The 19,325-nt window shown below is 35.1% G+C and overlaps 1 protein-coding gene across 2 annotated transcripts in view; it reads right to left on the bottom strand.

The window, feature by feature from the left end:
* SPOCK3 (SPARC (osteonectin), cwcv and kazal like domains proteoglycan 3) overlaps positions 1–19,325 on the bottom strand; it is a 162,184-nt gene that overhangs the window by 84,817 nt on the left and 58,042 nt on the right. For both annotated transcript variants that reach the window (XM_079306264.1, XM_079306265.1), the window contains exons 3-4: positions 17,098–17,143; positions 5,027–5,141 (exon numbers count right to left, since the gene is read on the bottom strand). In XM_079306264.1, the coding sequence (XP_079162390.1) occupies positions 5,027–5,141; positions 17,098–17,143 (161 nt within the window). The remainder of the gene's footprint in view (positions 1–5,026; positions 5,142–17,097; positions 17,144–19,325) is intronic.

Here is a 19,325-nt window from a genome sequence, read left to right as displayed (position 1 = left end):
AATTCACACAAACAAACTATGAGATTATAGCAGGATTCTCACAGTGGAGACAGTGGGCATTATGTCTTGTGGGGAACTTATAAAAAAGACAGATCTACATCTGCCTAGAAAAACTGCACTCACCTTCAATGCACTGAATAATTCAATGTCTCCAAGCATTGACTGATTAAATGTATCCAATCAATTTTACACAGTACTTTTCTCCTACTTACTGAAGAAGAAAAAGAGACTGTTTTTATCAGATTCCACTAGGATCAATGAGTACGTACAAGATTAGTCACTAGGTTCTAATATATCAAAGACACTGGGATTTACTTGAAACGTGATTTTTGGCTCAAAACTATTTTGCAATTTCCTAATTTTCTGAACTTTTAGACAAATCATGTTGAGAGTCTTCAACAGTTTCCAGGAATGGGCTGTACAATAACTCAGTCTCAACGGAATTCATCTCCTTTATAAAGTGTCTCCTGCAGCTGATTTCAGATAAAAGCAAAGAGAAACTCTTGAAGAAGACAGTGCCCACATCTTCTTACTTTTCTTTCACTTTTAAGTGTCAGGCTTAAATATTTCTGACAAACATGGAGTACAAAAAGGATTCCAGTAAAAGTAATTCACCTGAAACCACAGGAATATGTTTACTGTTACGCTTACATTAAAATTCTCTGCTGGGTAGAAACCCTTTCCCATTTTTTCAAGCTTTTCTGCTCCTCATCTGTACCTTATCTACTGGCTTAGAACTTCACCTATACACTGCTTAGTCTACAGCCCATTATTCACAGAATGTCAGTCTTAGTGAAAATTACAGCAAGTGTCAATATCATAATTGTATGTTATAAATCCAAAAGAAAGTTAACACATCATCAGGACCTGTAAATCTAGGAGAGGTCACCATGGACTAACTTTTCCAGTTCTCTGAGCCTGGTTAGTTACCAACTTGCATGGCCTTAGTGAGCTCTTGCATGTCATGGTGGCTGTACATATCCTTTCTTTTCTCGCTCAACAGTGGCAACAAGAAGTACTTGGAGATTTAAGGATTTATCTCTGCCACCTGCTGTGCTAAATACACAAAAAGCACACATTCCATTGCGGGCATTATGACACGTCCATTACCACCTACAGCCCTCTCTTCTGACTCATCCCTTTTAACTTCTGTCCAGCTATCTTCTGGCAGAACACTCACATAACTTCCTTCCTCTTCCCAAGCTCACAGGGGTGAACTCATAGTTGCCACAGATTCTTAGTTCTGCAGATACTAATAACTAAATCTCCTGAGAGTGAAGAGATTGGAAACTAAGATGAGCAGATGATTTCTCTTAGTGTGATGAATATCCTGCCTGTTCACCACAACACATCAACACATCCCAGCATAATCAATATTGCAAGTTGTATTTGTAACTGAATAAGGTATACTCCTAAGTATTTCATTAATTCATGTAAAGCCCCTTTACAGGTTTTTTCCCCATAAAGCCTTTTCACTTAAACTGGAAAGCACAATGGGAAGGCAAAACACCATTCAGCCAAAAGGAAAAGTTAGTTGCAACTTCCCAAATTTTAAAGAATCAATGAAAATTTTACACCATAGTTTAAATTACCCATTTGTGATGCATTCTAGTGCCAGCAGATACTCCCTTTTCACAGCAATCCATACGGAAATAATGTGAGAACAACATTCATATACATATCCCGCATGTTTTCCCCTCAAGTGCATTATCCTTCTTTCACAGCACAGAGCTAAGTGCGTAGCACACAGCGCACAGCTTCCAACACAGTTAAAGCCAGCAGAGATGCAAATGCTGTTACCTGCTACCAACAAAAACCTTGCACCTTTAAGCATGTCCCTGTGTCTTCAGAGTCCTGGTACTTCCAACTATTCTCATGACCAATGATCTACAACACCTAATTCATCTTTTTGCCAAATGCTATTCAGTCTTTCCAGGCCAGCACATAAAGGAAGCTCTTGTGCTGTGGCCCTGCAGGAGTATGCTAGAGGAGGACTTGCCATCTTGGCAGTCTACCAGAAAAGGAAATGAGCCTTGAGAGGAGACAGAGGGGAGACCATGATCTCAGCTGCCATGGAAACTGAGGAAAGAGCAAAACCATAGGCTTGCCTGACCCACAACTCCATGAAAAGGACAGTGAGACACAGTAGCTGGTTTTGAAACCATACAAATGAAAGCACACTGCAGCAAGATCACAGTGCTGAGATCCCCAAGCTAATAGAAATGTTAATACTTCTGAAAGCACAGGTAGAATCATCACTAAAGTGTGCTGTCACATTAATTAATCCCGTTGGGACCTTGTCATATCACATCACTACCAGCCTTGCAGGTGGCTGGGATATTCACCTATGCTCCACTCTGTGGTACTGAGGGACCCTCAGTAATTCAAACTGGGCTACAACAGTTTGGAGATTGTACCGTACAGAGAAGAACACCTAGGACAGCACAGACTGAATAACAATGTCTATGCCTATGTGTTTTTCCTGCATGTTAATTTCTTACAAACAGCAAAAGAAATTAATAAATGGAGTCCTCCATTTGATACAATTATCAGTCTTCTCTGATTAGCAACTTCTCTGTTTATGCTATTACCTAAAGAAAGTAACAGAATTTATAAACAGAAAATTATGGACTTGGTAACAGGGCTGCTTGGGAATGCTTTTTCTAGTAATAGAGGATTCAGCTATAAATCAGAGCATTTAAACTCGATGACACTACAGAAAAATCTATTCAGCTGTAACTGTATTTCACGCCTCCTTCCCCAGGGGTAGACCAAAGGTTCCCATAAACTTTTTATTTATCTTGGAAGTGTGCAAGTCTTCTCTCCCCTGATGGTCTCTTGGAAATTATCTTTGCCACTGTATCAATTCATATACTTAAAACTACTTGTCCTGTGCAAGAGTCTTGAGAAAAATATCTAGAACTTCTATGGATTTACACTGCAGTAATGTTCAAATTAAAATATATGGGCAAGTTCTTTATGAAGAGTTCCTAGTAATTCATAAAAAAAGTCTCAACTATTTTTTCAGAAAACATCCCCAACCACCTTTTCTTAATTATTCATATTATCTGATCCTAGAAGAACTCCACATGTACACACACAGATTAAACAAAAAGGAAGGATTACTAGGATGACATCTTGTGAATGTTGATTCACAACACATTATACACAAATGATATATTAGAAATGGATAGTGGTAGATAGGTTCTATTATCAACAGTCAAGTTATGCTTTCTCATCTAATTGTTACCAGGACACATGCAGAGTGGACTGATCCTTTGAGAACTCTGAGAAACAGGTGGCCCTACTGATAATCAGAATGCAAACTGCAGATACAACTGAAGGAATAACACGTTGGGCAAAGAAAATCAGCAGTGGTAAAGAGACCCAGCAGACTTGACTGCTTGTATTTATGATATTCATATTTTAATCCCACCATGTCACAAAAAGGTCAGAAACTACATGAAGAAAAACCATTTTAGAAAGAAAGAACAAAGCAAATGATTGATCTTTCTATGTGGTAATCTGGGGCAATAGGGAGATCTAATCTTAGGAAAACTCTGCCTGGGCTCAGCACAGGTAGGTAGAAAATTGCTTCATCTACCTTACAAGACTGGATTTACAATGGCTTTTACAATCACCATGTTGCTGCCATTCTAAAGTTACCCATTATTGACAGCATTATATTCAGGCAAGTTTCACCTTTTAAAGTACTTCCTTTCTAAAAGAGTACTAAGAACTGTGAGAGGAATAACACAGGGCAAAAACTTTCTTAATTCAAGAATGTTGATCTAATGTTCATCTAATCTAAGAGTTTTCAGCAACTTACTGCATGTATACTTAACTAGGAAATGTCATTATTTTCATTGTTTTCCATGACATGTAATATCTCAGTCTTTTGAATAATTATGTTGTCTCTTCACAGTTAACATTCATATATTCCTGACACTTCAGTTAAAATCAGGCTACCTACCTTTATCTGATAATAAGTCTTGCACCATATATAGTACCTTATCAAACCAAAATGTCTATCTCTACACTGAAATTTTTTCATATAAACAGTAACTCCACAAATACAGGGGGATTTTTTGTTAATTAAATACAACTGCAGATCTAAAACATTTTAAACTCTTCCTTTCACTCTGTACTACTCTGTTTGAAAAGCTCCAGATGAATGTATTTAACATAACACTCAGAAAAACATTCCTTGTATCATTCACTCAACTGTACTTGAAATGATGCTCTTCCAACAAACAAGGAAGTCTTATTTTCCTCAGCTTTTTTCAGCCCCTACTGAGCAAAGCATTTAACAGACACTTATTTAAATCAATTTATTGAAATTTAGCCATTCTATTGTGTCCTATTTCCCACAATGAACTGTGGGGAAAAAAGAACAATCAAGTCGAAAAGGCAATTTGACTCCATCTCCTTAGCACACAACAGTCATGACTCAACAAAGGGTATGGTTCAGGTCCTTCGTATTCATATTTCTGCCTCACATGAAGCCATAAGAATACATGAATTTGTTATATATTTTCTCCTCACATTTAACCAGTCCGGCATGTAAAGAAAATCAGAATGCACAGAAGAAGAGAAAAAGAAGAGAGGAAAAAAACCCCACTAATGTCAAACAACTTACACTGTATCAAGCTGTTACATTCTCTTCAGCAGGCAGTTTTGAGTTCTCTGGCTTCATGTAAGAAGTGATGATGTCAAAACAATGTATAGCAGTAGGATACTATCACAATATTTTTATTCATTTGGTACTTGCACAGTGGGTATTTCCCTAAATATATTTGTACCAGCAGCTTGCAAGATTTAAATATGTATACCTTCTAGTTAAAAAAAAACCCAAACAAATAGTAAACATTATTATCAAATTATGCATACATAATGACTTCTAAAGTCCACTTCCACCCTGCTCATATGCTGTTAAGTAATTAAATTGAGTATAATGGATTTATGGTTTACAAGTCAGTCAGAACACTACAAAAACATCTGTAGGATTAACTTTTGAAGTATTTACCTGTGCGTAAGCCTTCGGTGACTAATGCAAACTGCCGTTTGTTGATCCTGGGCAACACAGACTTTATGGCGACTACATTTCATCTTCAAACACGGATCTTTAGCTGGATCTAAAGCTGAAAATAGTTTTAGAAAGTCGTTAACAGTTATCTAGAATTTGAAATTAAGGCAAGAAACACCACACATAAAACCCACCCCATATGTGGAGGGGGTTGGCTGCTGCTTGTACAGTGCTGGACTGAAAGGAACTGGGCAAAAATACAGCTGCTGTATTACTTAGGTAAGTAAGTAGTCCCTGCTATATTCTTTTAACAACTTCCAATCTCCGACTGTAATCCACAAATAATGGTATTTCCAACTTGAAAGCAGTTTCCCTTAAGTGCTTACTAAGACACACAACTGGGTTCTTCCTAATCAACATTAAGTGGTGACCAATGACACTGAATTTACTGAGAAATTATTACTCAGGTGAGATTTCAGCAGAAGAAAAAGTAAACTAAAATATGCAGGTGAGTGATTTGTGTGACTCCATCTTTAAACATAAATCCTACCTCCTTCTAGATTTCTATTTCTGCTATGTGGGGTTCTTTCTAGCTAGTCCTTTAGTCATTATCCATACTCATTTTTGAAGTACAATTCCAACTACAAACAGTGATTTCTGGCTATAATACTGGAAGATCCAAATAATTGATCTACTAAATTCTTTCCTCATTTCTTGCATCTGCTTATAAATATCACAGAATCACAGAATATTCTGATTTGCAAGGGACCACAAGTATCATCAAGTCCAATTCTCGGGCCTGCAAAGAACATTCCCAGCAATCACAAAATGTGCCTAAGAGCACACATTTGTATATCTATTTTCTGAAAGAAAATATATGTTTCTTCTGTTCTTCACAATCAAAATTAATCTTTCAACCACATCTCTGAGTGACTACACAGAGGATATTAACCTAAGCCTGCTAACCATGCATATACCCAAAAAACAAGAAATGAGCTGATCATTAGCTGCAGTTTTGACACGATGTTGTAGTGCTAAGTTTGATTAAATATAGTCTGAGCAGTGACTTTTTCAGGTTTTTTAATAATACATTCAGCTGTGTAAAACAAATACATCATATTATGATTAAAGCAGAAAAGTCGTGGAAATAATTAATGTAATAATAATTCAATGCAGGCTGAAAATAAGTATTTTGTTAGTTGCAGCACAAGACATATGAAAAGACATATTCTTCTTCCACATGTTTTTACTTCTATAGCAAACTACCATAAAACCACCACAAGTAATCCAGAATAAATCTGATTACAACAATTCTATACAAATGGGAAGAAATGACAGCTAGGAAAAAAAAAAAGATTGAACTAGGGTTAGAGAGTCGGAGTCAAAATTAAGGAGAGCATATCCTTCTCCAATTTACTTTAGTTGTTAGAATGCAATGCCAGCCACAAGTAAGGTACTGGTCTAAGTACCTCTTCCCAGAATGTTCCCTGATGGAGACACCAAGGTAGCAATACTGGAATATGGCCTATCTTCAGACAATTCTTCTCTAAAATAGAATAGGTTAATGAAATTAAAAAAAAAAAACAAAACCACAAGTAACAGAAATCTGGAATCATATAAGGAAGCTGAGTTTAATACGAAGAGAAAACAGGTTTCAGGAAAAAGGATGAACAGGGGAGACCATGTAACAATTCCCAATGAAATGGTTACTTCATTTCTAAACCTCTTAGGACTCTGAAGGTGTATTTTGACAATTCCATCAAATTTAGCTAGCCACAAAATACAGTTTTGGCAGTATGTTACATTTTGGCAAAACATTACAGGCAGAACCTGACTCTACAAGTAAGAGGTAGTAATTTCCCACTTTGTCTTTATGACAATATGAAGATGGGTATGAAATGGAAACCAGGCCTTCCAGTATTTATTGACACAAGTAATAAAATCTTTTACTATTTGCTGACTCAGTGGTTATCACACCCTGTATGTAACCTTTGATGCCCTCAGGTGAGGTATATACTCACTAAGCAAGGTAAGTAAGCAGAGTAATGGGTGCCAAAATCACAAGACCATTCTTATATTCAAAAGCACGTTCAGCACTCTCAGGCTTGCCACTGACACTAACTCACATTATTACTCCATGACCTGCTGAACAGTTCTCTGTCAGCTATGAGCTTTCTGGAGAAGTGTTTTTGCCTCACCTTATGTGTGACATGACCTCCTTTCTCCCAGTACCTTTTCATGAAACTTTCTCAGCTACTGAACTAAGTTTTACTGATGCAGAAGTGAGAGGAGGATGTATATCCTTGGAAACATTTTTATTAAACAGCAAGGGAGAACTCAGATAAATAACTGAGTAAAAAACACAGATTTTTGGAACACGAAAAAGTGAACTAACTGAAGCATAAATGTCTGCCTGGACTAACAACATGCCAGAGGATAAAACAAGAAAGAACACAGAAAGAAATGTTGCTAGAAACCATGAAAACCACTGTAAGTCTTCATCTTTTTCCTCTTGAATATCAGCTGCTCTAGTCAATCCTACACTATAAAGTATATAGCATCCACGTCAGATTGCATTAGTGATTTTGCCAGCTTCAGAAGGAATAAAAAAAAATTTGATATTTACAAAAGCACAGAAATAGCTTGCCATTCTTGTGAGCCTGTTTTATTTGACACTTGGAACTGACATATGAATAATTTTCATAAGAAATCAAGGCTGAACCACAAGAAAAACAGTTTTCAAGACCAGGGTCTGAAGTTCTTCATGCTGGGGAAGAACTGGACTCTCCTTACAATGCAGGGACACATCTGACTATGTATCTGGTCTTATAAGAAGTCATCCTAATATCTTAAAATACTATGAAAATACATAAATTTATTCCAGGAAAAATATAATAGATTTTTGCTAAGCATGTAACTCATTTATATCAAGAAATACATGGCACTAAATCTTTACTTCCTCAGTTTATCTCATAGCTACTCCTAACAAAACACTCCTGGTATTCCCCCACCTCATTCAGACTTGCATAGACGACATTGAATGTTTCTTTCCACTTCTGCCAAAATAAGCAGCTTTGAAAAAACACAATTATCACACCAAAATCATCACAAGGGTCAAAATTCCCCAGCAGGACCAATGTATTCCTCAGAGCTATTGTCTTCAATATGAAACAGGCATCAATACCAGTTTTTATCCAATTAACATTTACTAAAATATCATATTCATGAAAATTTGAGGTTTTTGCTCCCCATAATAGAAGGGAAAAAAACCCCCATCAATTGTACAGCACAATTGCACTACTATTAAAAACAGGTAAAGGTTTGCACTACAGAGAGGAGACTAGATGTAAGAAATATATTTATGTAAGCCTTGTCAGAAATCATCTCTTTATTACTGTATCAGCTGACTTCCTAAAATGTCATATACAACCAGTTTCTAAAGATGCAGGTCTGATCTTAGCTTTAACAACTTGATAATGTTCAGCTTTATACAGCTTCTAATATTCAGAAAAGTGTGTTTCCTACAGGTTATTGGCATGCCTACTTTATATTTGTCTATGTATCTGCCTACAATACCATGAAGTGTCATGTTAACTAAATTTCAACAAGCAGAAAAGTATCACTGTCACAAAAAGCACATCAAAAATCTAAAATGTTTTTTAACATCTTTTCCTCTAAGAACTTACTTTGTAAATGGCAAGTAAGTTGCTCTGCCAAAAAATTATAGAACACAATTAGAAACTTCTGCTGACTTTTATAGATTAGTATGGATTTGTTCTACTCACATGGTAAAGAAGTAATTAATATTTGAAAACTTGATTCAGTAATTACAAAAGGATCTATTTATTTATAATTCAAATTTGGTAAAGCAATTAAGAAAAGCTTCCCATCATCCCTTTTGTAAGCTAATTTATAGCTGGCACTCCTGAAAACTGACATTAGTCAGAACATCATTTTTATAGGGACTATAATAGAAAATAAAAACTAGTAAACCATAGCACAGAAATATTCTTAATGCTAGCACTGTGCCAAAAATTAGAGTAAATTATCATTGTTCCACAATCTTTTGCGCACATTCTAACACGGTCCTTACTTTCCACTCCAAGCAAAATGAAAGATGAAAAAAGGTTAAGGACAAAGTTTTCAGACTTAAAGTTTATCTTCTTCCTCCAATGTTCTGATTCACTTCTGATGGGCAAAATAAGAAGCAACTCATATTTTGATTTCATTTACCAAAACTTCAGCTATGTTTTGTGCATACCACGAGTCATTCAATTCCACTACTTTAAAAGGCAAGTAAACTTTGCCTAAAAAGTTTTCATATTTGACAATGCAGGGAAAAAAACCTAAATTATCTGAAAGTTTTAACTAAAATACTAACAACCAGGTCAAATGCCTAGGTTATAACCCAAGACAGACAGAGCCACAGAAGGGAATGACTCATACTGCCTCCTTTGATATTTCACACAATTCCTGAAGGTGCCTAAAGACCATGAGTATCTTTACTTCTCTATTTTGAAAGCTGACAATTTCTCACCTGCTGCAGCAGGACTTCTCACTGACCAGTGTTATGGGTCTAGATAATTGCAGAATTCCAGCACCACTGTTTCCAGTAACAGTGGGGAGGACAGTAAGGCAGAGCACATAAACACTCAGTTGATATTGCTAACATGGAGTACAGATAAATATTTAATTAAATTAATAGTGGTAATGGTTGTCTTTTGCCTAAATTGTACAGTGATCAGCATTTAAAATTTGATGCACACACATAGACCCTCCTCAGTCACAGATGGTTTGAATCCACACTGCTGTGTATTCATAACAAGAAAAGCTGATGCATCTTACTATGCAACATATCTACTGAAAATAAACATCTTTTAACTTCAACATGAAAATGAAACACTGTGCAGCTAGAAATCTGAAAATAATAAATAAAAAAGAGAGAATAAACATGAAATAGTCCACCTCAGTAACTTGATGGAAATGTTCTCAAAAAGGAGAATCTCATATTTTTTGTTTCTTTTCCCAGGGACTGTATTTGCATGTAAGATTCACTATGCAGCATAAAAAGCAGAATGGGTAACAACAGCTAGATGTTCACAAGGGGAATCTTCCTCAACACTAGTTCCATCTGGACACATGAATCTACAACTTCAGTAAGGCTAGGAGGAGGTTTTTCTGTAGGTGGCCAAAGAAGTAATTAAAAGTTTAGATTCAAATCCCTGAACATAATTGGTTGTCTAGTCTGGTTTCTAACTTGTGAGCAAGTGCTTCAATAATTAAGATGGCTCTGTCTATGGAGGTAGCTTCTACCCAGAAATTCTTCTCTCACAAGTGCTCAGAACTCTTCATACCAGTAAGTCAAGGACAATTGTGTAAAGTCTCTTTTTCAGGCTTCTGTAAAAAAGCACTACTGTTCCTAATGTTCTCTATTACAAAGCTGTCAGCACTGAGTTTCTAACTGCCCTGCAATGGTTGTAGTTATGCTACACAAAAATTCTGACAAAGAAACGTCTAATTCCAATTTATAACTATCTGAACTGGCTGCACCCATCTGATAAAAAGTACTGCATATTTCCATTTTGCTCATGGCCGCAAATAAAGTTTTCTAAAAAAGGACATGAAAATGCCATTACACTGATTCATAACATAGTACTTGGTATTCTAGGTACTGGTAAGTTAAAATAAGTACTAAAAAAATAAAATTTTATCTGCCAGTCTCTGTTCTTCCTCTGAAACAAACCTACTAAAGCTGGATCTCTTTTTCAAAATTTCAAATACTTCACTCATTCTTTCTCCATTCCCTTTGAAACAATCATCTTCACTGAGTCACTCTTTTTAAGCCATTTGTGCAGTGACTAAATTATAAGAAATTATTCCCCTCACAAATACCTATGATCTCTGCTTCAAAAACATTCCTGTTATTTTGGGTTTTGTCTTTTGGGTACTTCTTGAAAGTTTACAAGAGAATAGATTCCACATAGCTCAAAAACAGATGTAAATGAGTAATTCCACATAGACATTGCCCCTTATCATTATCTGTGACAATTCAGAAATGATCCTGTTTATTTAAATTGCTGAAAAACATAGTTATTTTGGGCTCAGACTGATGGAAGTGACAACAAAATTAAGACAATTATATTGACTTTCTTCTATATACAAGGAACTCTCAAATATTTAGCAAAGATATCCAAACCCACTAAGACAAGGAGAAATTCAAATGCACACTTCCCTGGCATACTTTTTTAGGTTTTCAACAGCTTCAGTAAAGCACTTTTCAGAAAAAAATTATATCAAAATGTTCACTTCCTTGATTTGGCAGAAAATAAATAACTCCTTAACACTACTTGAACATTCACAATAGTGATATATCACTAGGAAACTGTTCAGCATTAGATATATTATCCTTCCCTAAATACACTAAGCCATAATTTAGAGACATGCTGGTTGTGTTGGAACTGACTTCTGGGTTCTTCAAATTGGACAACGAGGGCAAAAGAAAACTGTGCTGACCTGTAAGACCAGAAATGCATCTTCCTGAAAATTCTCCCACCTGTTGTCTCACTTGCCAAGATGATTATTCTTGGCAAAACAACATGCTATATAAGATACAGTGCTGGTGAAGCCGCATCTCAAATCCTGCGTTTATTTTTGGGCTCCCCTCTACATTGAGGTGCTGGAGTATGGCCTCGAGTTGCATCAGGGAAGTTTAGATTGGATAGTAGGGAATTTTTTTCCCCTGAAAGGGTTGCCAAGCATTGGAAGAGGCTGCCCAGGGAAGCGTTTGATCCACTGTCCCTGCAGGTAGTTAAAAGCTGTGCAGATGTGGCACTCAGCAACATGGTTTAGTGGTGGGCTTGGAAGTGATGGGTTAAAGGTTGGACTACATGATCTTTTCCAACTTTAATGATTCTATTTTTGTCTCTTGGAGAACTCTAATTTCTGTATTTCATTATGTATTCTTAAGTTACATAGGAAATTGTAATCATAATTTCATTTTACTGTCATCAACTTCAGCATTTAAACTAAACCAGAATCCAGAAGACTGCGTGTATGAAGTACCTAATACACCAGAAATACAAATAAATCTGCATTTTGAAGAAGCCTGAAATAACAAAAATGACCAGGAAATGTACTTGTGATAACTTCCACATAAAATAAATCCTGTAAAGAGTACGTCTTGACATGCTTTATATTTGTCATTTTAAAGATAAACAGGTTTTTAAATACAAGAAGTTAAATAGGTCAAAAAAGCAACTTCTAATATTTCAGGTTTCATTCTTCTATTCAAGTAAAACTATGCACAGTTCTTCTTCGATACAGTTGCTTTGGCTTGAAAGACAGGTGTTTGTTAAGGAAGGTTGGATCTTTTTTTGAAATGGAGAATGTAAACCCCTTCTCTCTAAATTATTATAATTTTGAAATTAAGGAGTTCTCAGGTAAACACATGTGAATAGGAATAATAGTTCTTCACAATTAAAATTAAAATTAAAATACAGTAACATAAAAACAACGAAATACTGAGAGCCAGAATACAACCTGACACCCCGTCAAGTCAGGGTGTTGGTAGCAGTCTGATTAAATGGTGACTACAGTGCTCCTGGAGTGACAGATGTGGTTCTGTTGAAGCAGTGATTCTGGAGAAGGGTGTAGTTTTCTTTTGAAGGTTCAGTTGGTGGTGAAGATGGGCCTGGTCTTCTGGGAACTTAGTAGAAAAAGGCTGCTCTGATGTTCTAAATTTTAGATTTTATTTAGGTAGGAAATGCTTGGTTCTTCCTTCTGAATGGGGCATTTATATATATATATATGTATAAAAAAAATATTATTATGTGATTATGTAATTTCATTAGTTACGTAGTGAGATTCATAAGATCTCTTATATCTTTCTGGATAAAAGATGGGCCATGGAAGAGATAAAGAAAACTGCTCCACCTGGCTTTAACAGCTGGCCCATTGACAGAGGATATATCCTCCAGAGGTATGAGGGATGAGTTATGGAAGAGATAAGGAACTTGGCTTTAAGAGATGGTGATAGAATATATACCTCTTGTTACATCTTGTATTGCAACCTAAGATAACGCTCTTGCTTATTGTTTGGTTTTTTTAAAGGAATTTATTAAACTATTTATTTTTCCCTCATCATTAAACTGCAATGTTATTTCTAATCTCATATTCTTAAAGTATATCTTTATTAGCTGGTTTACATGCCTTTGTATTGAATTTCTGTGGCAAACATAAGCAAATTAGGCCTTTAAGTGAACCTGTGAAGAAGAAGCAGTCCTAGTACATACCAAAATATTTTCAGGTACACAATGCTTATGGACTTGACTATTATTTGGGACATGCCAGCACAGTAGAGAGAAGCTAGACTTCTAAAGTGAGACATTTGCAGGACTAAACTTTAGCAGGTCAGTAACTGCAAAGAAACAGTTCCACATACCCTTTTCTCAGCACACTGCCAGCTCGAGAAGCTCTGGCCAGTCACCACCACCCTGCAATGCATTTCCATTTTTCTGACATAACTATTTGGGGGTCTGAACAGCCACCTGAACCCAGGATTGGCCATGCCAAAAACCTAACCAAAAAAAAAAAAAAAAACCACTTCATACTTTTATCTTACAATAATCCTCGATATAGTGATCCTAGACCTAACATCAGGGCATCAAGCAAAGATGTCACAACAGTGGGAATAAGGGCTTAGACTGCTACTGAAGGCAAGCAAAATCTCTTATTATGGACTCAACGTAGCCTTTAATAAAAATCCTTTCTACAACCTCTTTTAAAAATAGGTATAAAATTTAGAATCCATTTGATGATCTCACAGAAATAAATACTGAAACAATTTGCAAGGTGTAACTAGAAAAGCAGATGTGTATTATCCAGTGAATCTGAGTTAGGAGCGAAGTCTGAATTGTACAGGACAAGGCACCTTCATGATGCTACCACAATAGATAGATTTATAAAAGAGAAATAAAAAAAAGAATAATTTAAACATAGCATCAGATAATTAAGAAAAAGCCATGAAAATATTCCTCAGAAAATCTACAAGAGATCTTTCTAGGCATGGGCTAGCTGAAAAGTAGTGGGAATCTGTTTAACATAGGATTTAGCGTTCTTCGTTAGTGAGCAAGATTCCTAAACATACCTAAATACCTGAAACTGGAAACTATTGACCAGATTAAATATAGCTTAGTCTTAATAGTAAATAAGCATGAAATATTTTAAAAAGCTTTTCAGTTCTGCTCTTTTTGAAATTCATAGTGTCCTCCTACAAAGACACCATTATTTCTTTATCTGAGACATTTTAAAGTGCTATGTGATACATTTTAATTGCAAATCACTGCAACTTATCTTGAAAGTGATGGATATATGTTTCTAGTTTAAAAACATCAACAGTTCTACTATGATCTAACTAGATCATGAGAGCACATACCAAATGCAGCAAAGTTAATTCTACATGACTGTTTTTGGTCTTTAACTAATGGATCTTCATTAAACTCCATTAAGACTTCCCAGGGCTTATAAATGAGTGAATCAAATTATTTTATCTAATATGACTAAATTATTTCAGTTCACAGTACAGAAATGTATTTGCAAATTATAGATATCTGTTTGCATATATTTGGATATTCTTAGTTACCCAAATTATTACAGAACTAGGTAGATGAAACACAGATCTAAAAGGCAAACATCAAACTAATAAGTGAAATAGCTTCAAAATCTGGTTTTGTTGTACAACACTATCTACAAAATTCCTACTATACATAGACATCTAATATAACCTGATACTACAAAAGCCAAAAATAATTCAGTAGAATGGTCTACAAGAAATGTTATAAAAACATCTACAAACCAACTATACCTTCAGGGTGTTCAACCTCCACAGAAATGTCATGCTGCATTTTTTTCAATTATGTGAATATACTCCACTTTCCCTCCAAGGTATTTCTTCACAAAATTACACCAGTGTCTTTGTGTAGGCAATTTCATTCAATACTTACACCCCCCAAGCTCTGCTACCATCTGTAGTCTAAAAATAAAATGTACCAGAAGTATTATGTATATTTTCATCTGGATGTAAAACTGGTGTATGAAGAAAATGTGTCAGAAAATATTGTGTGTGTATGGGGAGTTAATTTTGAGTAAGTATTGATAAAACATTGATAAAACTACTAAAGTAGTCAACTTTGAATAGTCCTAGACACAAAACATTCTACTTGCTTATTTGTAAAACCAAAGAAATAGCAAAATCTGCCTTTTAGCAGTAACTAAATATGCTAATAGAACACTCAGATTCGTTCCAGCAGTAATACCTGCCCGACAAAATTGCCTATTAACAAGTTACATTGTGGTATTTACAGAAATAGAAAAACATTTAGGGGTGTATACACATACAAAATATACCATCAAAAATTTAATTATGTTTTTTCTGTCTTACAAGGATATAAGTAAACAAGAGTTCAATGGGAACCAGTTCCTCTCTTTCAAACAAATGTCAGATGCTGCTTTAAGAAATGGTGTTGGTAGATTGCAATGTAAACCACAGTATTTTTCCATCTTTTAAAATAGATTTTGCAGCCCAGGAATAAATACCATTACACATTACCATTTTCACAGTAAGGGCTACCCTCCTAGAATGCTTGGACATATGCATTTCCATATAGGAACTCTTAGTAATATAAATAGAATTCCACAGATATGTCTATGCAAACAATTCTGATATACTTTAACAAATTAAGTTAAAAAGGCCTGTCAAAATGTGGAAATATGGAAGTATGAATTTAAACACTATTGACAGAATCATGAAATAATTAAGGTTGGAAGGAATTTTAAATATCATCTAGCTCCAATGCCCCTGTTCATGCTGGCAGTGAACCTTCCACTAATTATTCAGAGCCCCATCCCACCCTAGTCTTCAACACCTCCAGGAATGGGAAGTTCACAGTCTCTCTGGGCAACTTGTTCCAGTGCCTCATCTCATTTTATAGTAAGGAATTTATTCCTAATATCTAATTTAAACTTAGCTTCCTCCACTTAAGGCTATTGTCTCTTTTCCTATCCCACATCCTTGTAAAAAGGCCCTTCCCACCAGCTTTCATGCAGACCCCTTCAGGGACTGGAAGGGTTACATTTAAGACATTTGTTTTTATAATATGCACAACTACCAATTCCTTGAACCACAGATTTTTCTAACATTAACACAAAATAATATCCCTCACAAGTCAGTATCAATTATGGAGAAAGTTCCTGAAATTGAATAAACACTATATTCGCAACATACTTCTATCTTGGTCTCTTGTTTACAAGTCCCTGCACCATTTCTTCATTGCATTTATGGTACTGGTACTATTAGAAAAGGCAAAATCCCTGAAGCATTTCTCAGAGCAATTAAAAAAAGTATTAAGATTCTCAGCAGTTTTTAAATGGCAGCAATACACTTTGAAACATGAGGGGGATTATATTGACAGTAAATATTATGCTTCAAGCCTGGGGAGGGAATGTATAATGGGAATATTTGCTGCATTTGCCCATAGTATTCTCAGCCTAAAACTGTTGTACTACAGCATTCCCAAAGCTCCAGCTGCATTTTGCCTCAAGATAGATCACTTGAACATGACAGACTCCCAAAATTGTTTTTCTAGATCATCTTTTATCCAACGGATATAAAGAGACATTCAAAATCTTAATAATCTTTTTTCTTGACCGCAAAAGACAAGTATTGGACAGCATGCCTGTTTTTCATCAGATGTCCTACTGAAGAGGCATGAGTTCCTAACTTAAATAGACAAATAAAACAGAATCTTCCAAACCTCATGCTTTTCCAAGAGAAACATTAAGCTACTTTGTAGGTTTCTAATGCTTGCATCTCTTTGAATAATCAATGAATGTCTGAAAATATCACAGACATAAAATGATGATTTGGCTGAATTTCTGGTCCTCTTTAAATTAATTATTTGAAGACAGAGAAAAATCACACAAATTAACAAAATTCCATTAGTATTCTAGAACAGGAGCACAAATGCAATTACTTAAATTTTATCCCACACAAGTACCCAGGAGTGGAATCTTACCTTGATCAAATGGTTTACCCGGACTCCACGTACGAAAATAATCGTCCTAGAGGGGAAGAAAAAAATCTAAATTTAGTAAAACATAAGGAATCCATGAAAAGCTCACAGTATCATAAAAGACAGAAGAAGCATACCAACCTCTACTTCCTAGAAAAGGCAAGCAGCAAAATAAAAAAAAGGAGAGAAAAAGATTACAGTTATCATAATGGGACAAACTACTTATACAGAATAAAACAGTGTAATTCAGAGGCCATTTGCATTACCCATAACATAAAAATGCTATTAAAAAATGTTACTAGCATTTAAAATAGAAAATGTCTTACAGTATTCACATAGTTTATGTTTCTAACATTCTTTTTAAATGTTACGATAGTTTTTCTGCACTTTAACTTCAAAGATATTGAAAAACAATTATATTTTCAATGCACGCTCAAAAAATGAGAAATTTGGTAATAAATTACAAATTCATAGCACATCTCAAATAACAGGTGTCAAAGACAAATGGCTGGAATTATTTTTTTATTATGTCTTAATCCAACTATTCTCCAGAACAAAATATTTAAAAGACTACCAAACATTTTAAAGTCTGCATAAATTAAATTTAACAAAACGCAGTGGGTGTACTGTCAAATCCAGCAGTTCCATCCCACTTGCTAAAAGATCACCATAAAAAACCATCCATTTATACAAATTTTAACCACTGAGAATATGTAAATCTCATACAGTTGTCAAAGCCACACAGTCAGAAGTTAAAAATGATCAAGCATCAAATACCTCTTTGCAAGTACAGAACATTCATTGGGGTTTTACCCGAAAAGAAAAAAAAAGTGTTTGCAGCCTAAAATGTATTTGACTGATCACATCCTATTAGTAAAAATCTTGTTACTAAAACTCATACTTTGAAAGAGAAAGAAAGAAATTAGCAGAATCTGGAAGTGGAAAATAGAACTGTATTTCTGCACAAATACTTACCCATTCCTTTACTCTGGTGCTGCACAGATCAACAATCTACAAATTAGTATATGTGATTTGCCTTTTTCATTACTGTATTTTTAAAGTAATAAAATACACACAGGCATGTCATTTTTTTTAATCACACAAGAAGTAAGCAGAAATTACAATTATGATAATATTTTTCAAATACTCATCTTAATAGTCACTATGATGTTATTCCTACAGTGGTGTTCTGAACAAGTTTGAACCAGCTGTAAGGCAATGCTGTTCCAGGAGTCACACCACAGTGGCAAAACTTATCATTCTTGAAGAAAAAAATCAAATTGGTAGATTCTGTTTCCATGTCTACTAAATCAACCATGTTCATCCACAATAAGTCCATGCACAAAATTGGATTGTTTTTATTAAAATTGTGAAAAAACAGAATATCTAGAACATAAAGCTATTCAAATAAAAGAGAAGTCATCTTGAATGTGACAAATATGCCCTCAAGAGCAAAGCATCCTGCATTTTGCTTAAGGAAGAATGTACAAGTGGGGCTTGTATAAATTACATGTTCTCAAGTTGGCCTCAAACCATCCAGAAGATAAATCACTTCTTGTTCGTCTCTATACTGCAGACAACTTCACAGATCCAAATTATAATATCCCTGAGGCATTGCTAGAAGTCTTGCTGACTTACTTCTGTCTACAAAGCAACTCTATACCTTTCTTGTTACCCTTGTGTGAATCTCTTCCAAGTCTGTTTTCTTGGCAACTAGAATTGTGCAGAGCATTCAAGATGAAGTAGCATTATGGATCTATACACAACACAACACTATTTTGTTCTGTACTCTTCTCCTCAACATGCCTACCCCTCAATTGTCTTTGTAGGTTGTGTCTGTGGTTTGATTCTTTTTAATTGTATGATTTGAATGGTTTGGGTGGAATTTTCCATCTTAAATCCAAAATATAAATACCTGTAAACCATATATATCTATGCTGATTTTCCTAAAAAAAATTTTTTTTTTTTTTTTTGCTACTTGAATAAAATTCACTATTGGATATGTTAACCAAAATCCCTAAATGCCTCTACAAACAAATAAACCTCTTAATCAATTGTCATATTAAGTAAAGAAATTGCTTCAACAAATTGTAGCTTCACAATTTTACAAATATTCCTGAAGCTCTTTAATCTTCTGCATAAGAACCCGACTTCCTCTTTCAGATCTTTCCTGATCTACAGTCAGTAAGTCTGATTATTATAATGTTCAATATCCTCTGCAGAATGTAATC

Source organism: Erithacus rubecula (genome assembly GCF_903797595.1).
Source record: "Erithacus rubecula genome assembly, chromosome: 5".
In the NCBI taxonomy this organism is placed as follows: Eukaryota; Metazoa; Chordata; class Aves; order Passeriformes; family Muscicapidae; genus Erithacus; species Erithacus rubecula.
Note: the sequence above shows the minus strand (reverse complement) of the source record. Positions and strands in the feature narration are given on the sequence as shown.